The 20,321-nt window shown below is 51.6% G+C and overlaps 10 protein-coding genes across 10 annotated transcripts; 5 read left to right on the forward strand and 5 right to left on the reverse strand.

The window, feature by feature from the left end:
- Positions 1-28: 28 nt before the first annotated feature.
- Positions 29-2,945, reverse strand: N7525_003049 (tubulin gamma complex associated family protein; the record flags this gene model as incomplete). The annotated part of the gene is made up of 2 exons (XM_002559512.1): positions 29-2,769; positions 2,828-2,945. The coding sequence occupies 2 exons, from the start codon at positions 2,943-2,945 to the stop codon at positions 29-31; spliced, it is 2,859 nt and encodes a 952-aa protein (XP_002559558.1).
- Positions 2,946-3,139: 194 nt separating this feature from the next.
- N7525_003050 (EAF7 family protein) lies at positions 3,140-4,194 on the forward strand (the record flags this gene model as incomplete). Its single annotated transcript, XM_002559511.1, has 4 exons — positions 3,140-3,335; positions 3,394-3,539; positions 3,603-3,804; positions 3,869-4,194. 4 exons carry the CDS (start codon positions 3,140-3,142, stop codon positions 4,192-4,194), a joined length of 870 nt encoding a protein of 289 aa, XP_002559557.1.
- Positions 4,195-4,481: 287 nt separating this feature from the next.
- N7525_003051 (isocitrate dehydrogenase (NAD(+)) IDH2) lies at positions 4,482-6,169 on the reverse strand (the record flags this gene model as incomplete). Its single annotated transcript, XM_002559510.2, has 6 exons — positions 4,482-4,579; positions 4,639-5,358; positions 5,430-5,552; positions 5,609-5,695; positions 5,831-5,896; positions 5,966-6,169. Coding segments are annotated over 6 exons (1,272 nt in total), but the record flags the coding sequence as incomplete, so codon positions are not given.
- Positions 6,170-6,362: 193 nt separating this feature from the next.
- N7525_003052 (exocyst subunit SEC5) lies at positions 6,363-9,527 on the forward strand (the record flags this gene model as incomplete). The annotated part of the gene is made up of 1 exon (XM_061212592.1): positions 6,363-9,527. One exon carries the CDS (start codon positions 6,363-6,365, stop codon positions 9,525-9,527), a length of 3,165 nt encoding a protein of 1,054 aa, XP_061069613.1.
- A 124-nt stretch (positions 9,528-9,651) lies between these two features.
- N7525_003053 (uncharacterized protein) lies at positions 9,652-10,433 on the reverse strand (the record flags this gene model as incomplete). The annotated part of the gene is made up of 2 exons (XM_002559508.2): positions 9,652-10,148; positions 10,205-10,433. The coding sequence occupies 2 exons, from the start codon at positions 10,431-10,433 to the stop codon at positions 9,652-9,654; spliced, it is 726 nt and encodes a 241-aa protein (XP_002559554.2).
- Positions 10,434-11,145: 712 nt separating this feature from the next.
- Positions 11,146-13,588, forward strand: N7525_003054 (uncharacterized protein; the record flags this gene model as incomplete). Its single annotated transcript, XM_002559507.2, has 2 exons — positions 11,146-11,400; positions 11,534-13,588. 2 exons carry the CDS (start codon positions 11,146-11,148, stop codon positions 13,586-13,588), a joined length of 2,310 nt encoding a protein of 769 aa, XP_002559553.2.
- An 807-nt stretch (positions 13,589-14,395) lies between these two features.
- Positions 14,396-16,227, reverse strand: capA (adenylate cyclase-binding protein; the record flags this gene model as incomplete). Its single annotated transcript, XM_002559506.1, has 4 exons — positions 14,396-15,380; positions 15,440-15,741; positions 15,806-16,061; positions 16,181-16,227. 4 exons carry the CDS (start codon positions 16,225-16,227, stop codon positions 14,396-14,398), a joined length of 1,590 nt encoding a protein of 529 aa, XP_002559552.1.
- Positions 16,228-16,608: 381 nt separating this feature from the next.
- On the forward strand, positions 16,609-17,907 carry N7525_003056 (ribokinase family protein; the record flags this gene model as incomplete). Its single annotated transcript, XM_002559505.1, has 3 exons — positions 16,609-16,669; positions 16,729-16,989; positions 17,045-17,907. The coding sequence occupies 3 exons, from the start codon at positions 16,609-16,611 to the stop codon at positions 17,905-17,907; spliced, it is 1,185 nt and encodes a 394-aa protein (XP_002559551.1).
- Positions 17,908-18,025: 118 nt separating this feature from the next.
- N7525_003057 (uncharacterized protein) lies at positions 18,026-18,412 on the reverse strand (the record flags this gene model as incomplete). The annotated part of the gene is made up of 3 exons (XM_002559504.1): positions 18,026-18,083; positions 18,151-18,333; positions 18,390-18,412. 3 exons carry the CDS (start codon positions 18,410-18,412, stop codon positions 18,026-18,028), a joined length of 264 nt encoding a protein of 87 aa, XP_002559550.1.
- A 284-nt stretch (positions 18,413-18,696) lies between these two features.
- Positions 18,697-19,905, forward strand: N7525_003058 (mitochondrial 54S ribosomal protein mL44; the record flags this gene model as incomplete). Its single annotated transcript, XM_061212593.1, has 1 exon — positions 18,697-19,905. The coding sequence occupies one exon, from the start codon at positions 18,697-18,699 to the stop codon at positions 19,903-19,905; it is 1,209 nt and encodes a 402-aa protein (XP_061069614.1).
- Positions 19,906-20,321: the final 416 nt, after the last annotated feature.

Consider the following 20,321-nt stretch of genomic DNA (forward strand, 5'->3'; position numbering starts at 1 on the left):
TTCTGAGTGTAGGGACTGCTTCCTTCGATCAATAGTAGTTCTTGATGTCTAGTCGCACCCGTAGATGCTCAAAGATACTGGTCGGGTCAGTCCGCGAAGAGAAGAATTCCCCTGATTTTGCCATTGATTTCGAAGTGGCCTTTCCGGACTCCAGGCCGCGAAGGTAGTTGGCAAAGGCAGAGGTCTGTTTTCTAAAAGACTGATACAGATGAAGAGCAGCTCCTTCGCTTTCGTTGCGCATCCCGATTCCATCTGCTCTAGACAGAAGGCTGAAGCCGAGAATAGTGCCGAAAATGGATTCAAGGAGGTTGGCCGCCTGCGCATGGCGCTTGCTGAGGAATAACGCGAACAGCATCTGGTCAAGCATGTCTTCGTGGTAGTCTCGAAGCCGTGGTACCGAGTGCGCCGCTTCAATCGTACCGTCGATGTCACCACGGTTAAGGCAGTTCTCGATCTTCGTAAGTGTGTCTTGGAAGCGCTGCCAGATGGACCCAATGCCCACGTGGAAGCAGTAATCACTGACCACTAGCACAAAATGCTGGGCGTCCACTCTAAACTTCTGGTATACATTGTGTGTGTCTCCTGATAGAGACCCTCGAGAAGTAGAATCCCGAATAAGTCCTTTGACGACAGAAACCATGCGGAGTAACCGAAGCAAATGCTTGAAGAGACGATCATACTTATCCAAAGAGCGCGCAGTAATGAGGGATTCAAGGACTTCTGGAGGCGTGTACTGCAGACGAAGGAAGTCCAAAGCCTCTATTGCATTCGGGTTTTTACATCGTTCGATTTCTTTCTCTGTCAATTCTCGAATGCCGAAGCTCAGGCCACCCGGCAACTCGTTATCCTGTCGAACGTGGGTCTTCTCATCATCCTCTGTATTTGCCCTGCCAAAGTAACAATCTCCCAGCAAGCCGATCAGCACGAGTCGCAACTCTGAACTAGCTGGTGGCCATGTGTCACGGCTGCCAAGGCGTAGACCAGTGCCAACACCGCTGCGAACTTTCCCGGCCTTTCGCTCTCCACTTTCCATTTCCGGGTCGAATAGTGAATTAGAAAGACGAGCCACAAACGAGCCCTCTCCTAGCAACTGGAAACGCCATTGCATGTTCAGATGATGGCGAATTCGATTCTCCTTGAAGAGAAGGTGCAGGCAAGAGTAGTCGATGAGAAGGGCCTGTGACGAAAGAATGGGTGCAAGAGATAGATGGAGGCCAGACGCCAATTCGGGACCGAGGTAGCTTCCTTCATCGGTGTCTTCAGTTCCAAATCCTCGGGTTTTATCAAGTAGTTCCTTCAAAACATCCTCTGAAAGAGCCTTATGATCTGTGACCGGGCCTGAAGCGCGTTTTTCATCATCTATATCGAAGAGTTCAAAGGCTGCCGTTGTGACTTCCGTGCTAGTCGTCTGATCGACATACAGCGTGGCCATGTTTGATGGTGGATCGTGCAACCCCACATCACCTGTATGATATTTCTTGATTTCGGCGCGGAGTCTTGACTCGTACTCTTGGGCTCTGGTTTGAATTTGCTCAATACCAGCCCAGGTAGTCGCACAATGCAGATGAAGACCACCGGTTCGCAAGAGAACATCACGCTGCGCGATGGGATGACGAGGATGGGATCGTTTCAAGAGTTGGAGGCTTCTTCCACTTTCAAAGATGGAACGGGCTTGATCGGCCGGGATGAATGACGGCATATGATCCGCTAGATAGATGTGGTCGATTCGTGCTTGCCCAGTCTTGAACTTGCCAGTATCCTGAGTTTCCAGTCGGACGAAAGTTTTGCCGCTTGTCATGGATTCTTTTAGATCTGTGTCTTCGGGTCTAAGCCCAATCCAAGTCTCGATGAATTTGAACCATGGCCGAGTCACTCGAATCACAATCTCATGCAGAAGGTTCTCCATCCAGCCAAAATTCTGGGCAAAATCGGCCGCACGCTCCGTCACAATCGACATGACTTGTGCGTCCGAGACAGCCCTTTGTGCAGCGTCAACAATATCTGCCAGGACACCTACCAAATCCCCGCATCGGTTAAAGAGTGCCTTTACTTGTAAGGGCGAAGCAATATTTTTTGAATGATCTGAGATCTGTTGTTCAAGGTTGAGGGTTATTACCGCAACTGTGCTGCTTAACGTGACCAAAGCAGGAAGTTCTCTGCATTTGGCTGGCGGGTCTTGCGCAAACAACCGCATGCGCTGCATGTTGGTACCACATTGTACCACATGTTCAATTGCATTTTCCAATGCAAATGGGCTAATACCAGAGACAGAGATATCCCTCAAGTATCTTTCAAATTGGTTGGTGCGTAGATCGTAGTGAAAGAATGCAGAACTCCAGCCAAGCCCGAGACGAAGCAGTGATCGAATGAACACCTCTGTGCGAACCCTTCGATTTGGTACACCATTTGTCTTTGCAGCCTTTTGCTGTTCCAAAGCTGCATCGAAACCCTTTGCCCCAGATTCACTAAAGTAGACAGACACGGGCTCTCGGAAAGACCTGTGTTGATACCTTTCCCATGATATCTGCGGAGGTAGGTAACCAGGGTCTTCCTGAAGTAAATCCAAGCTCCATATGTCGTTATCGTCGCCTGAGATGTCTTTCAAACAGTCACCCGTGGCATCAGACTCGCCGTCTATTGAGGGATTGATGATCGAGTCGGTAGATGATTCGGGATTTTCCAAGCCGGATGGAGAGAGGTCTAGCTTCCATACAGGGTCAATCTTATCCTTGGGCTGTGGGAATAACTCAAAGCAAGATGTGGCATCATCTATAGAGAGAAGAAGTGTTATTGAAGATTCTAGGAAATCTGCAGTTTTGACGCTTACCACTTAGGGTAGTGTTCCATGGTAGCGATTCCAATGGCTGTAAAGCTTCTATGCTGAATTTGGAGAGTCTCCAGAGGCTTTCACTGGAAAAAGGATCCAGCTCATGATCATAATCCATAGTGAGACCATGCTCAAATGAGCAAGACGTTTGACGCGTGCAAGTTCCCAAGGTCCCGCGACGGAGATGGCTATCGCCGTGCACAGACCATTGATAACAGAAAGTGCCCTCGCCCTGCTCGAAGCTCATTATCTCCCCTCTCCAATTCAATCTTCCTACTTCCTGTGATTCTTGGATATTGCACCTAAGCTACAATGCCTCCAAAAAAGAAGACCAAGCGTGCACACTCGCCCACGCCCCAAGACGATACCATGGCGGAGTCGAGCGCAAATACCCCGTCAAGCGACAGCGCCGACAAGTCAGACACAGACTACGACCTCATCACAGATCCCTGGACAGATGAGCAAGAAACGGCGCTACTCAAAGCGATCATAAAATGGAAGCCAGTCGGTGGGTTCAACCCCACCTCTATTGAGTCGACGACGCAGCTAACCGTCTGGCCCCCTAGGCATACACAAACACTTTCGGATGCTCGCAATCTCAGATTACTTAAAGAGCCAAGGATACGCGCCCTCAACAGCGGAACATATGCGGATTCCAGGGATCTGGAAAAAGCTCGGCTCATTATACAATTTGGAAGCTCTTGACGAGCGGGTAAGCCGTCATCGATGTTTTGTCTTTGCTGGTTCAATTTGCTGATTAGCGTTGCCTTTATAGGAAGATTCTGTGATCACCGATGTCAATGAAGACGATGAAGGATCTGGCGAGATGTATTGCTCGTTTGAGCTTCCGTATGACGAGTACGGCGACATGATGTTTGAAAGGCGGCTTGCGATGGAAGAGTCATTATCACCCGTCACCAGCCGTGCCAGTCGCGCAGGCGGATCGCGGCGAGGAAGCACAGTCGCAGATACAGACGGTAAGGAGTGATATGATTTACAGTCTGGTCTACAACCCATAAACTGACGTCTTGCCCACCCCAGAACCACGGTCTTCTCCTGCCCCGTCTCGAGGTCGCAAATCCCGTACCTCCACACGTGGAACACGCTCGACTCGGTTGCAAGTGGAAATCGGCCCAGGGAGTCAAGGAAAGGTATCAGACGAAGGGGGTGATTCGGAAGACACTGGTGCGAATGATGAGGATGACGAGGAAGGCGAGGAGGGCTCTGAGGGCAATACTGACGAAGATGAGGAAGAGGGCGAAAAAGGTGGTCCGCGGAGCACCCGAGCGCAGACATCTCGATCAAAAGCCAAAGATAAGAGGCCTTCGACTGGCACTGCGACACGCAGGACTGCCCGACGGCGTTAACATAGCCGATTTGTCGATATCGGGTTTGGACTTTGATACCTGTGGAGTTTGGGGGTGGCGTTCTCTTTTGTTTTAGTTATGTGTATGACTACGCAGGCATCTTGTACTTTATTGCTACATTAGCAGAACCGATCAATCCACGATGCGGATCTACCAAGATAAGACCAAAGGAGCTTGAGGTTTTTCATGAATCGGACGCCTCAGGTAACCAAAAGTAGGTATATTTCGATCGCTATAGGTCTAATGTCGTTCGAAGGGTACAAAGGGAATAGATCAGGGGGTCATAGTACAAGGAGTCTCAACAGCGCTTGGTTTACAGGCGCTTGATGATAGCCCCAGCGTACTCGTGGGTCTTGGAGCTGCCGCCAAGATCACCGGTGAGGGTCTAAAGGTCACGGGGTCAGTAACGTGCGGTAACTGTAGGGAATGAAAGTAAAAACTCACCTTGCCCTCGGCGAGAGTGTCGAAGGTAGCCTTCTGGATGCGGTTAGCGTGCTCGTGGAGACCCATGTGCTGCAGCATCATGATACTGCTGAGAAGCATAGCAGTGGGGTTGGCGAGGCCCTTGCCAGCAATATCGGGGGCGGAGCCGTGGACGGCCTCGAAGATGGAGCACTCGTCACCAATGTTACCGGAGGGGGTGAGACCGAGACCACCGATCAGACCGGCGCACATGTCGGACAGAATGTCACCGTACAGGTTGGGCATGACGAGGACCTTGTCGTTGTAAGGGGTGGGGTCGGTGACGATACGCAGGCATGAGTTGTCCAGCAGCTCAGCGTCGAACTCGATATCGGGGAATTCCTTGGCGATCTCACGGGCGGTGTTGAGGAACAGACCGTCGGACATCTTCATGATGGTGGCCTTGTGGACAACGCGGACCTTCTTCTTGTTGATGGACTGCGCGTACTGGAAGGCGAAACGGAGGACACGCTCGGAAGCTTCGCGGGTGATGAGCTTGATGCTCTGCACGACACCGTCGACGACAACGTGCTCAATACCGGAGTATTCACCCTCGGTGTTCTCACGGATGAGAACAGTGTCGACGTTGTCGTAGGGGGTCTTGTAGCCAGCAATGGAGCGGCAAGGACGCAGGTTGGCGAACAGGTTGAAAGTACGGCGGAGAGTCAGGTTCAGGGAGACGTGACCCTTGCCAACGGGGGTCTAGAAAAGCGCAGTTTAGTATCACAGTCCAGATGCGAGACATATATGGGTAATTTCAAGCTGGAACATACAGCGAGAGGACCCTTGAGGGCGACGTAGTTGCGGCGCACACTGGCAATGGCATCGTCGGGAATGGCGGTCTTGCCATCCTTGAGGATAGGGGTGACATCAACGGACTCCCACTTGACAGGGGCCTGTAATTGACTTAGTATTTCGATCATGAAGAGTTCAAATGTTGAGAAATCGCTACCTTTGCGGCCTCGAAGATGTCCTTGATGGACTGAGAGATCTCAGGACCAATACCGTCACCCTCAATCAGAGTAACAGTGTACTTGCCCTATTTCAAAAAAGCAGATCAATTAGCACTGTCGTCATTATACACGTGGTGATGTTCTCGAATTAGGATCGGTGGGTGCTGCGCGGCTGGCACCGGCATAGATGAAAAAACGGGTTCGGTGGGAGAAAAACGTACATCAGGGCCCTTCTGACCCTTGAACTTGGCAACAGCCTCCTGTGCAGGGCTAGCGTAGAAGCGGACCTATTGAAAGGTCGAAATTTAGTCAATTGAGCTTCAATAGCGATTGAGTATCCAGAGGGGGGTTGGTACCTGCGCGATAGGAGCAGCAAACCGGGGGGCCACGCGGGACGGGCGCATGCACTGGCGAGCAACAGAGAAGTTCCGGGCAGCGATCATCTTGAAAGATCCCTTCAATTTCTTTGGGAGAAGATTAGAGGTGGTGAGGGGGAGGAATGGAAGAAGGGGAAGGGGAGAAAGAATCAAATCTCTCGGCGCCGTACCGATCCGACCGGCCCTCAGACCGCATTGGTGGTTTCATTTCCCCCACGGCCCGAGTCCACTCTTTCGCCTGGTGTCCACTCTTGACTACCATAGGGTCTCAGCATTTGATTAGGGTTCTGCTATCAGATCTCGGTCACCTGCAGAGAGCTTATGATTCTATTTTGCATTTCAATTCGTCCTAGCTCCTACGCTCCACTCGGCAATCATGGCTGACCTCGACGTCGCAAGCCACTACAACCTACCCTCCGAGTTCCCCGAGGAATGGCCGGCATCTTTAGACGTGGCCGATGAGCCAGAAGAACAGCCGGTTCAGCGAACAGACTCCCGTCCACGCAAGTCACGATACATGGCCCTCGAACGCAGTCCCAGTGATTGGAGAAGCAACTTTGGTTCACGAAGAGGGAAGGAGAGCAGAGACAATGCGCGGGAAGACGAGCCCGACCCCTTAGGTACAAGCGACAGCGTTCTCCGGATTCTCAAGCAGCGTGGAGTGCCCTTGGAGGAAGAAGGAAAATCACGGTTCCTACTGTCATCGACATCATTCTCGCCCGCATTATTCCTATCACAAGCGCATCACTCGGCCTCTATTGAATCGCTGATGGGCGGCCTGGATAACCTGTCGCATTCAATCGACCAGAAGTCGGCGTCGCTGAAAGTACTGGTAGAAGCCAACTTTGAGCGCTTCGTTCGTGCCAAGGCAACTATCGATAGCGTCTATACCGAGATGAGAAACCAGGGCGTGGATAAGGAACCGCGTCTGAGCCCCCGCAGGTCGGGGCATTTCCGGAGCTACTCAGGTCACCAACGGAGCGTATCTCCTGCCCCAATGGCTGCCAAGAAGACCGCTCTTGTCAAGGAGAGCGAATTCGGCTTGAAGGGTATTAGAGGTCCTTTGGTCGAGGCTTCTGTCAAAGCCGAAGAGGTGTGGGGGCCAGCTCTTGGGGGTCGGGAACGAGAGAAGGTACTGAAGTCGGTGGTGGAAACGATGGAGAAACACCGCGAGGTCTATGAAATTGGAAGCCATTTATCCAAGTCCATCCAGCAGCGCGATTACGATGCTGTCTTTGAGCAGTATACCAAAGCGAGGACGCTCGCAAATCGGGCTAAGAATATCGCAGAGCATGCGTCTAGTTCTCGCCGGCAACTGAACGACTCTGAGACACACACCATTCTAGCCATGGGCCGGATGTGGATGGATGTTGACCAACAAATCCACGACTTTAAGCGTGATCTCTGGAGACGTCTTGCGGATGCCCCCACCACTTCAACTACAAGTACCGCCTTAGGGCCCGTGGAAGAACACATGGAGTTGATCGGGGCCTTGTTGGAACTGGGTGTCGAGGATAACCCTATCTGGACATGGCTTCAGAGTCGTGTCGAATTCTTGAAGACAAAGATCACCGGCTTCTGTGAACGATGCAAGGTCGAAATTGAAATTTTAAGAAGACTTGCTGGCGGAGAGAAACCAACTCCACAGGCTACAGCATCCTATCTCCGTCTGGCACCTCGTGATGGTGCGGTGGAAATGCCAGAGAGGCTAGACACCGATCAAGTCATTGAGCTGTGGGAATGCATACAAACGTTCCTAACCCGGCTTCTGTCCTCGCAAACTGGCTTGCTGGGCGAGGTTTTGGATTTCTGGGAAGTCGCACAATCATTCGTTGATGGCAATCGACAACGGCTTTTGCCTGCCGGGTTTGAAGGGGAGAGTCGCAAGCATCACCGTCTTTCCGATGACAATATTAAGGAGTTAGAGGAAGGTATTGCGGTGTTGGTCAATATTATTCGAGAGAGCGTCGTGGCGCTCTTCACGGAACCTCCAACCGAAGATATCTCCATACTCTTCTCACCAATTCCAGCAAGTCCATCAACTCCAGAGTCGAGAGGTATCACTCCGACAGAGTCCCGCTTCAAGCTGGATCCGAAGAACCTACCATATCCTCCCCCAAAGCTTGGAGAGCACTGGGAGGATTTTGCATTCTGGCCACCATTTTCCAATTCGCTTAGTGGAGTGCACTATTTAAGTAAATTCCTCATCACTGTGGGCACCGCTGCGAGCGAAATGGCAGCCCTAAGGCCGGTTGGAGGCTCTGGAAAAACATATGACCTCCTTAAGACCCTTGTCAGCATTTCCCGGGAACGATGTGCACGCGTGGCGTGTGCTGCCTGGAGTAAAGATGCAGAGGTCTGCAAAATGTTGGAAGACTGGACGCGCGATTCGGAGAAGCGTGATTTGACTAAGATGCCCGGTTTCTTTGTGGCTTTCGAGAGTGCTATCCTTGGAGGCATGCAAAAGATCCTTTACATTTCGGAAGCTATGGCGAAGCCAGGTTCCGTGGATGTTGTCACTCCGCCGCCTGCGAAATTGCTTCAAATGGTCCGCTCTCAGTTCGTATCGAGTGTTTACAAAGCGTTGAGCGGGCTGGTCGAAAACGCAGAGCACCTGTCGACGGTAGATGAGGAAAACGAATGGATTATTGCTCGACCAGCAATGACGAGCCAAGCGACTGACGCTGCTTTGTCGGTCCTCTCGGCTGATTCAGTCGATTCTTGGAATCGGGTAAGTGTCGGTCCTGCTCAATATGATGTCCGCATACTGACCACAGAACAGAATGTTCGAATCCTTCTCACGCTTTCAAACCTCAAGGCTCTACAGGCTGACCATGTCCCACAACTTATCTCGAACTTTGAGACATCCTTCTCGGTCAAGCTGACGGAGGAGGCCAAGACTGTCCGGGACGTGCTGAGCCAGATTGAAGACAGGCTATTCCAATCATATATCACCCCGACTACTGCCTCATTAAACAAAACTATCACCACTGGCATTGCATCTCCAGATTGGGAGCCGTCCGTTGACAGGCCGGAGCAAGTCCGCCCATACGTCTACAACGCCATGCTGACCATGGTGCTTGTCCACACCGAGATCTCCACAACTATTCCGTCTACCGTGTCATCAGCTGCTAGTCGCGCTCCATCAAGTTCACCTTCCTCGCTGCTGGTCACTGTATTAACGCATCTCCTTTCTCAAATTTCTTCTTCGCTGCTTGATGCCTTCCGTGCTCGGTCCTCCTTCTCGCTGCCAGCTTTGATGCAAGCTACCTTGGATACCGAGTTCATTGCACAGACTCTTAGCCCGTACATAACCGAGGAGGCATCGAACGTGCAAAGCCAGATCTACGTGGAACTGGATTGTCGTACCACAAACGAAGCTCGCACAAAACTGAAGGCCGAACTAGGAGAAATGCGGGTTATCCTGAAACGGCTCAGAGATCGGACTAAGGGCGAGTTTGCTTGTTTCAAAAAGCCGAGAAGCGGCGGAGGTGCAAATGGTGGAGGGGGCTCCAAGCCTTCCGCAGCGACCTCGGCATAGGTTTAGCAAGACAGTGCTATTAAAGAATCGTATATTGAATGCTTTGAATGATAACTTTTTTCATATCCCGGGTATCATGGAAACATAGTCCACACCATGCATGTGTAGCTCTTGCCTTTCCTCTCTAATTCTGACCAACCATCCGTTGCACGCGACTGAGCAACACGTTGCTCTCCCTACCTAATCTCCTCTTCCCAAACTGGTCCGGCCGCTTCGCGCGCAGCAGTGCCTCACGCTCATTTTGTTTGGCCTCGCGATCCTTCCGTCGTGCTTCCTCCGCTTTCCTCCGCTTCTCTGCAATTTCCATCTCCTTTGTGAACGCAGAAGGCTTTGGCCGGCGCTCCCTCTGTTTCCCATCGCCTCGTGGGCGCCGCTCTTGCCTAGGTGCAGGTGCCGGCTCGGCCTCGGGCTCGTTCAACATGGCTATGCGATCCGGATGGAGTTCCAGAGTTGTGGTTTCTTCGCCAGCCTCTTCCTTGTTTTTGCCAGTTTCGATTTCTTCCCCCTCGGCGGTATCGTAGACGGATTTCTTAGGCGCTTTGGCAAGCTCTTCGGCCTTGATCTTGGCATAGGCCTTTTTCACTTTGGCTTTGTGAATCAAGTCATTTTTTATTTTTTGAGCTGTTGTTAATCATTCTGTCAGTTTCGTTCAAGCCATGGCTTTCGGGCATGCTTACTCTTGCGACGATATGTGCCATCTGGGAGGTTTGCGGGTCCAACGCTAAAGCCCTTGCGTTTCTTGATCGCGGGCTCGCCCTTTGAAGCTGGAGCAGCATCACCGTCGTGGGTACGTTTCGGTGCCATGTCGATATTCAAGCAAAACAGATGTGTTTTACCCCGACGTGTGTTGAAATCGAAAGATTGTCGGAGAAGAAAAAAAAAAGTGGCGATCTCCGCACGGAACATGGGTCTCGGCCACTAGCATGAATTTCTGGACAATATGCAACGGGTTTTCCCTTCGACTTTGGTTCTAACAGATCGAGATGGTAAGGGGAAGTATTTACGATCCTTTCTAATATCGTCCAGAATGTCTACGTGCACAATATACCTGGCATTATCATCGATTTATTCACATTTTTGCTGGTCTGCCCATCAGGTGCCTTTTTTTCTTTCGCTATTTCTCCCCAACATTTATCAGGTTTCGGGCATTGGGCCTTGATTTCTTTATTGAGACCCAAAAGAATGCAATTTATCCAAGATACAATATCGCCCTGGAGGGCTAACTGCAGCACAACGTCACTGGTCCATCACATGACGTTCTCAGTCCGGATCTCCGAGATCGACACCCCATTCAACGACACAATGCACGATATGCTCAATACTTTCTTCCCCTATTCAACATTTTCACCATTTTTGGGGCATAAATTGGGCATTCATACTTTTGAGACAAAAGCCAAGCCCACAAGTGTGACATACATACTTTCTTTTATATAACTGCTATCCTCTTCAGTAAAATCGCTGACGGCATATACCCGAATCATCTTGGTACACCGCATCCAACTTGGACCCCTCACAAAGGCACAGCTCGGCTCTGGTTTCAAAAGGTGCTACCTCGGTGGGCTCCTGAAATGTCCCCTTTACCGTTTCAGGCATTATAGTCTGTCCTTATCACGCCACCATGCCCCTATTTCGTGATCCGGATCGGCGGCGGCATTATCAATGGTCACCCGACCATGGAGATCGTGAACAGCCGACCACAGGGTCCTCGCAGCCCCAAGTAAATGATCTCAATGACCGTGAGAGAGCTGCTACAGAAATGGAATCGGACGATATGCATTCAACGGCGTTGAACCCGCCCAAGTCGTGGGCGAATGATCGGGAGGAGTTGATACACCGTATCAAAGAATCTTCGCCTTGGAGACTCCAACACATGGTATGTGAACCTCTTTGTGGATATCTGGTTCCCTCTCAAGTCTTTGCTTGCTGTGGTTTTGTCTTGTTCTCCTTATCTTTTCTTTTATAGTCCGACGAAGCTCTTAAGTATATATAGACTGACATGCCAATAGTCCCCGGATAAGGACAACAATGATTTATTTATCTCGAGAACCTCAAACGGGCAGTCACAAACAGCAGCAAAAGGGCATGAAGACCGCACCTTTAACCAAGAACATCACATTAAACCGACAAAGGAACTGGGATCGCCGGCCGATATCCAGAGACCTCGGTCAGCGTTACACTCCGGTGATTTCAGGGAAGGCGCCACAGATCCTCATGACTCACACGCTCCTCGATCTCCCTATACGAAGCCGAGCTCGGCTTCTCCCTTTGCTCATTCAAGCTCCTCTCCCACTACTCCCTGGTTTGGAGCACTGGCCTTGCCACCCAGTTTGCCAAAAACAAGGACATCGAATGAGAATTCGCAGTCCGATGTTATTGTGAATGCCCGTGCTCGTGCACCGTCGGTGGGCTCATTCTCATCAAGCTATGTTCTGAAAGCTCCTACCAGTCCTCTGGTATACCAAGCAAATAACACAGACTTGGACTTTTCGCCCCGTGTTGACCATGTGGACGTCTCGGAGTCTTTGGAGAGAAAGAACCGTCGCCGTACTTTGCCACCGGAGACCTTTGGGAATCTCCATTTCTCCCTGCCAAGCAGCCAAATTCCCAACCTTGGCAGTCCATCTCCACCCGGCCGGCAGGATGTCTTCGCCAATCAAAACTCTTTGCCTCGCCGGTCATTGACCTCAGCATATAGTCTTCAACTCGCACCGTCCCCCTGGGGGCCGATCCCACCATCGCGAGTAAGAAGGCCGTCTTTTGTCTCTGACATCTCGTCAAATACGCACGCACCGATGGTGGGGTCTTACGAAGAGTCCATATTGCGCGGAAGAATGTCAATGAATCCTTCCAAGCCACTGGATTTCATGGCTCAGATCGGTGTCCTCGGCAAGGGACAATGCAAAGGTCATCTCAAATGCCCGCCACATGTTACAGTGCCATTTCCCGTTGTTTTCTACAGCTATCCGACCTCGGGGTTCGGCCGTTCAATCTCAGACGACAATCCGAGTCCCTATGTGGGACAAATTGACCTGGAAAATTCCCTACCAAAGGAGAATCCCAATCCGACTCGACGTCGCAGGCGACATCCGAGTCCAGCAGGACTCCGTGAAGGCACACCCACCACAGGTGGAGCAAATGATAGCCCTGCCTGTGGTGCTGAATCACTACGCCGCCGGGAAAAGAAGAATCGCAGGTCAGAATCGCCTAAATGTCCCCCAGGGGGCTCTTACCGGATTCCACAACAAGGTCAACTGCAAATCATAATCAAAAACCCGCACAAGACCGCTGTCAAGCTTTTCCTAGTCCCATACGACCTCAGCGATATGGAACCTGGCACAAAGACCTTCATTCGGCAACGCAGCTATTCCGCAGGTCCGATCATCGATATGCCGCTTAGTGCACGGAAGAATTTTGGAACCGATCGCCCTGAGGCTTCTTTGAATCCCACAGAAGACCCTCAGGACAAACCCACTTTGCGATATCTCATTCATCTAAATATCTGCTGCCCCGCGCGTGGTCGCTTTTACCTACATTCGACCATTCGCGTGGTGTTTGCAAACCGCGTCCCGGATGGCAAGGAGAAACTACGGAATGAGATACAGATCCCCGAGCCTCGGTACACTCCGTACAAGCCCTCCCGAGAGTCTTCCGTCTCGAGTAATGCGGGCGCAAATACGCGCCTGCGAGTGGAACAATCTTCCCGCAGACGGAGTGTGGGCCAGGGAACGATCCCTCACCTCCACCTTCATATATCATCTCCAAGCGAGTTCCCCTCACAACTAGATGTGCCAAGGCCCATGGATGTTACGGGTGGTCCTGAAAACACCCCTCCCTCGCATAGTGCGTCTCGGTACAACGACCTCGCGAGGGGCAACGACGATTACGGACGTCACGCTCACCTCTCAAATCCAAGCGGCCCAGAAGGCGGCGAGAGCCTACTCGCCAAGAGACTCCGAGGCCTCGATGTGTACAGGCCGGAAGCCGCAGTAGATGAACGACATCCGCGCAAATTGGGCTTTTACGATCGACCATCCCCCACTCACAACCACCGCCCTCGCTGAACGAGCCCAGTGCAATACTCCCAGAACGTCTACCTCGCCATTCAGTATAGCAGTAATACCACCTATCCTGCCCGTGTATCTTGACCTGACTTGATATATAATCTCATTTCCCTGTCTACACCACCCTCAGAGAACAGCACAGAACAGCATGAGAAGAGGCGCACTGGTTTGCAGCCGATCCCTTGTTTATACTAACCCACATATTAGCGCCGAGTACTTTTTTTATGCATCCTGGTTAACTCCCAAGCGATGTTTGTATTTCTTTTCTTTGCCACTTCGACATCCGGTTGATCTTCTTTCATTGTTTGTGCTTTATGGATATACTGGGGAGCCCAGGCGCATGGGTCGTTGACTAGTTATACCACATCCTCTACTCATTCTTGGCATCTCCTTGCGTCTCGGTGTGGTTTTGGCGTTTATACTAAGTTCATCTGTTAGTTAGGTTAACTTGGTGAATTTGAATTGGTTATACAAGTTTTGCCAGGTGATTTGCGTTGCTGCGCGATTTTGACGTTCGTGTCTGCCAACAGCGTACATGAATGATGGATATATATTTAGAAGCTACCACATTCAAGAATGTTCATCTATAGAAAGAAATCAAGATTTTGTGAAATGTGCAAGAACAGGCGAGGTTGAGTTACTGTAATTTATATCTACAGAGCGCTAGATACAGCAACTAAATTATCCAAAATAACAAGCGTCAAGCCACCCAGGGAGAGGACTATACCTGGCCGACATGACATATTACAGTTCCTTCGAGTCCAGGAAAATAGACCTTCCTAGTCCTCTTCAATCAACGAGCGTAGCTTAACCAGCATGCTCGACAATCTCGCTCACCAGCACGCCGTTCTTGATGTAGCTCTTGAACTGCTCAGGCAGAGGGCACTCCTTGGTATCTCCGTCGGTGCCCTCCGGCGGCGGAAGGTTGATGTTAACAGCGGAGCACTTGCTAGTAAAGACCTCAGTGCTGAGGCTCTGCTGGCCAAGGTAGACGGCAGCACCATCGACCTGATCCATCAGCAAAGTGGGGACCGTGCCGTCGATCTGCACAGCGAACTTAGGGCACTTGATAACGTCAAGACTGCTGACGAGAGAGTCCACGATGAGCGAGAGACCAACGCAGTTGTCGATGGCGATGGCGTTGGCCTTGTTTGTGACCTTGATGATGGTCTTGTTGCAGCGGCTGATGAGGATGGACTGGTTCTGCTGCGCGGGGATCTCGATAATCTCGCCAGGGGCATCAAAGTTCTCGACGAGCCACTTGCTGCCCTCGAGCTCCTTGCGGGGCGGCTTGCGCGCGCGCATGTTTTCGGGCTTAGGCTTTTTGCTAGGTGCTGGCGACTTGCCGCGCGCGGCGCTGGAGCCCTCGGAATCCGGGACGATTGATCCGGCACGCAGGTTGGGGTTCTTGTGTGTCATCTCCGATTTGTCGACCTTGCGGAGGCTGGCGGTGATACCTTCGCCCTGGTTGAGCTCGTTGAAGACAGCACCCATATCTGGTGCCGGTGCAGCGGGGGCCGGAGCAGGGGGAATACCGGGAGGCGGAGGTGGGGGAGGAGCGCCACCACCGGGGACGTTGAGAGCTGGCACAGGGGGAGGAGGGGGAGGAGGAGGAGGCGCACCGCCGCTGACTGGAGCAGGTCCGCCCTTGGCCTGCTTCAAGGCTTCCAAGGCATCAATGCCAGACTCATTGTTCCATGTAAGACCCTGGGGGAAGTGCTTCTTCAGGTACTCTGCAAGAGCCTTGAAGTTTTGATAGTAGGCTTTGATGTATTCGACATGCGCCTTGTCCCTATCAAGCTGTCAGCATCCATGGGTTCCCTTCAAAACGTCATTAATGGGAGTGCTCACTTGTCCTTGTACTCCTTCAGCACCTTATTTCCGTAGTATTCAATGCCGCCGATCATGTCCGTGACAAACTCCGCGGGCTTACTTTCAAAGAACCAAGCCAGGGCGACAATACCTTCCGCAACAGCGCTCAGGTGGTTGAATAATGGCGATGCTCTGTTTGATTCGCGAATGTTGTTAATGCTATCAGATGCTTTGTGCAGATCCGTCATTAACTCCGGGGGCTGGGTATCAGGCTTCTTGGCCTTTGTGACAACGAAGAGATAGGTGCGTTCGGCTTGGAAGGCTCGGAGGACGGCTTTGGACTATAGATCGAGTCAGCAATTAACCGCGGCAGACCAAGTTCTTCCCAATCCCGCAAAAACATACTTGCTCAGCAACAAGACCACCAATCTTCTCTCCCAGGTTGACAAAGTTCTGAACATCTCCCTTGATCAACGCATCGAAATCCTGAATCTGCGGCGGAACCGGGGCCGGCGCAGGGGCTGCGGGCGGAGGAGGGGAAGCCTTAGGGGGTGGTGGAATGGTGGGCGCTGAAGAGGGAGAACCGGACGAGGACTTCGACGCGCCAGAGTCATCGAACGACATCGCCATATCCTCCAAGCGTGAGGTCGCTGCCTCGAGCCTGTAGATGAGTCCAATGTCAGCTAAGTGTGGCAGATTTAGGATTCAAACAGCTTAGCGGGCATTAAACCAAAAGTAAGAGGCCATTGGTCAGACACTCCTAGCACCAAAGATACATACCGCTTGATGAGGGTGGTGAAATTATGCATATGGCCGCCGGACGCCATGATAGGCAACACGTAGCTCCAACGGTCGCAGTGGAAAAGTGAAAAGTGGGTGATTTGAATAGGTTCAAATACAGGGACTGTCGAAAGCAAAATCTCCTGCTATTAAGATTTAGGCCCTCGAGTTCCAAAAAGAACGGGATGATAAGGAGTGGAAAGAAGACGAAGACCGGAGCTCCTGAGGTCCGCAGATGACCTAGACGTGGTATGGTACGTTACAGCGGAATCCGCAGGCGGAAATGACGTTGCGGGGTAAATTTGGTAAATCGGTTACCACCCGTAAATAGTCGAAACATCTGAACTCCAACATTTCGATGTTCGATTCTTTGTCTCTCTGAACAACCATCTTCTTTGTGGTATCTATACATAGCCTTAGCTGCAAATATGGTGGCCCGAGATCAGCCCATTGAGGTTGAGTTCTGCACCTTGGGAATGTTCATAATTGGTATGCTTTACTTAGTCCCTCAAAGTGGGATGTAGACTCACAGCTGCCTCGTTATTCAGATGACATTGATTTCGGCGATAGAAGGCCCGGCGTCAAGAACGTCATCGGAGGCGCAGCGTCCTTTGCCGTCGTGGGCGCCCGCTTGGTCTCAGGCTCGAAGTATGCACGATCTGTGAGCTGGATCGTGGATGTTGGCTCGGATTTCCCCGCTGAGACGCTTGATGTAATCGAATCATGGAACACAGCTTGCGTTTTTAGAGAGGACCCTAGCAGGCTAACAACGAGGGCCTGGAACGGGTATCATCCCGACGAGAAACGAGGTAAGTCGCTGGTGATATCTCTCGAAGGAACGCACGCGCTGACTAGACCGGGCAGACTTCAAATACTTGACTCCGAAATTAAGACTCGAGCCTGAAATGTTGTCCGATTCACAGGTGTGGTCCAAGACATTCCATATGGTTTGTTCTGCGTCTCGTTGTATGTCTATAGTGCAAGACATTCTGCAGCGACGAGATGAATTGCAAAAGGCAGGGAAAGCGCCGCCTGCCGCTCATGCTTCCAAGCGCCCTATCTTCGTCTGGGAGCCAGTCCCGGATCTCTGCACCCCAGAAGAACAGGACAAGTTTTTCGCCGCAAATAAAGTCGTGGATGTGGTGAGTCCTAACCACATGGAGCTCGGCATGATGTTCGACCATCCCGGTTGGACTGAGGAGAGCCAACTAGGCCAGCAGTTAGTCCAAAGTATTACAGACTCCGGAATTGGCCCCGACGGAAATGGTATGCTGGTAATCAGGGCAGGAAAGGATGGTAGCTACGCCTACTCAAAGTCTGGCAAGATTTGGCTCCCCGCATATCACCAACCCGACGCCTCGGGTGCTACGACTGTGGTCGACCCCACGGGTGCGGGCAACTCTTTCCTTGGTGCTCTCGCCCAGGGCATGGTGACTGCCGGCCGAGAGCCATTCCAGGTCATTGGCTCTGTTCTATCAAACTCTGAATCTTGGAAGAAAGCCATTGAGTCTTGGGGTAATTATCAACATTATCCTATGGCGCTCATCTGCGCAACCGTGGCAGCTGGCTTTGTGGTCGAGCAAATTGGTGTGCCGCAGATCGACGTTGATGGAAACGGAAAGGAATTGTGGAATCAGACTGAATTCACGGAACGTGTCCGCCTGTACACGCAGCGATTATTGAGGACACTTGAAGAGTCTCCTCAGAGACTTCTGTTGGTCAATTGACCAATGGCCGAATGAGGAACGCCCTTTTATTGTCGTACAGCACACAAGTGATCAAATAGTAGAAAAACAAAAAGAAAAGGGTCTGTCCTGCTGAAATCCGCCTACAACCGGACCTTCTTTATGAATCGTTCTTCGCGGCTTGTTGCTGCTCGTGTTCCCGAATTTGCCTGCTCCAGCTATAAACGGAGAAACATAAAGGTCAGCATAAGATATACCGAGTGACATGGGATTAGGGTGACGGACTATCGGCTGGGGAAGAAACGGCCGGGCTCGGGCATCTTGTCGCGATATTCCCGATCAGCGCTGATGCTGAAGGCGACAGCAGCGACACCAATCACAAAGGCGCCCATGATTGCAGTGTTGGCCCTCCAGTTAGCTGGCTGGGCGTACCAACCACCAGAGGGGGACCAGACTTCCTTGGGGTACCTGCCAGATTGGATCCATTAGCGCTTGGTGGGGTTATGAAAAGAACAGGCACATACGGGATCTTTCCACCTCCACCCATTGTGACGAAGATGCAATTGAAGGGTTTGTTTGAAGAATACAGCGAGCGTACGGCTGGTAGTTCTCGAAGGTGGAAGCCGAAAGGGCCGTGGTCGCAGGTCTGATGCCAAGCCGCTAGCCCTATATTGGGTTTAGCGCCACCTCACACGACTTGGCCATCCCGTGACTGCCGCGACAATTTCTCTTCTCTCTCGTTGATGGTATGCTAGTTGGTTGCGTCGCGATTCTCCCTCCCGTCTATTGTATAATTTTTTTTACGGCCTTTTGAATACCACGATTGCCCAAATGAAGAGACTGCAACTCCAAAGATGGAGCAGTTCAGTCCTTTCGCCGCGGGCTCGGACTGTTAACCGTCTGCATCAACACATCTACGGGCAACGGTACCAATCGACCGCTCCCCCGGTCCAAACCCATGATGATCAGACCACAGCGATCTTTGAGGAATCATCACCTTTGGATGAGCAATTGGCTCAAATTGTCAAGGACTCCCACACCCGCCACTCGCAGCTCCAATATCCCTCTCCCCCAGTCGAAGCAGCTCGACAATCTGCAAAACTTGCCGCTCTCCACGCTCGACTCTACCTACCCTCCAGATTACCTATCGAGACACTTGCACGGACACTAGTCGATACATCAGCAGATCCGAACCCGAATTTCAACAATGCCTCGCTGGCCACTTTCGGTCACGACCTCCTTTCTTACTACGCAACCGAGCACCTTATTTGCACCTACCCTCGCCTGCCCTTGACCGTGATCTTTGCCGCCATGTATGCATACGTTGGGCCTAAGACCCTTGCTGCGATGGCACGAGAATGGGGTGTTGACCTGGCCGCGTTGCCTGGTGGAGAGGTCGATCCCGGTCTGTTGCAGTTCCAGAGACTCGAGCCTGGCACCGAGCTTCCCTCAGGCCCGACCCACCCGACAGCACGCCCATATGAAACCCAGAAGAACTGGAGGAAAACGGTCACTTCTAAGATTTTCTACGATGATGAATTTGGTGACCCGCTCAAGGGGGCCAAGCACTCTGCGGCAGGTGTCACCACAGAGCAAGCGAGCGCTGAGTTCGTCCGAGCTGTTATGGGCGCCATCTACCTGCACGCTGGCCGCGCCGCTGCCAAGCGATTCTTCGAGCAACACTTCCTTTCACGACACCTCAACATCTCAGAATTGTTCAACTTCCAGGCGCCAGCCCGTGACCTGACTCGGTTGTGCGCTCGCGAGAGCTTCGAGCGTCCAGTCGCTAAGGTCATTAGTGAGACTGGTCGTAAGAGCAGACACCCCGTCTTTGTGGTTGGTATCTTCTCTGGCCAGGACAAACTTGGGGAGGGCGCTGGCGCCAGTCTGATGGAGGCCCGCGAGCGTGCTGCTGTTGCTGCTCTTAAGGGTTGGTACCTCTACAGCCCGCTTTCCGTGCGCGTCCCCAGTTCAATGGAGGAGCCATCCGCTTTGCCGTGGAAGCCGGTCCACGTTGACCTGGGCGAGGTTATTGTTTAAGGTATTTGGTGCAATGGGATGCCTTGGTTCAAGGCACGGTAACATATTATTTCATGTCTCTTTTTTTGTCATCTCGCTTTTCTTTTTCCGGTGTGCTATTCTTTCGCATGGGAAGCTGGCCGGCGGTAAAAAGAGTCATCTATCCTGTCTTCTGCATGACTGGATCCTGTACATTATGGGTATTCCAATCCCTTCGATTCACCTGGTGTCTTTTTCGAAATTTCCCTTATTGTTTTCTTTTCCTCTGTTCTACTCTTCTCCAGTTAGACATCGGGCAAAACTAGGCATGTTATGGCCTTCGTTTTGGCCCTGCCATCCAAATATAGAGCCGCTCTCAGACATCTATTGAATGCATACAAAATGAATGTTAATGGAAGCTCTAGTCTTTCGATCTTGCTAGTTGTATATCTCTAGTT

The sequence above is a fragment of the Penicillium rubens genome, assembly GCF_028828025.1.
Source record: "Penicillium rubens strain IBT 27055 chromosome Unknown utg000002l_segment0_segment0, whole genome shotgun sequence".
NCBI classification, from domain to species: domain Eukaryota; kingdom Fungi; phylum Ascomycota; class Eurotiomycetes; order Eurotiales; family Aspergillaceae; genus Penicillium; species Penicillium rubens.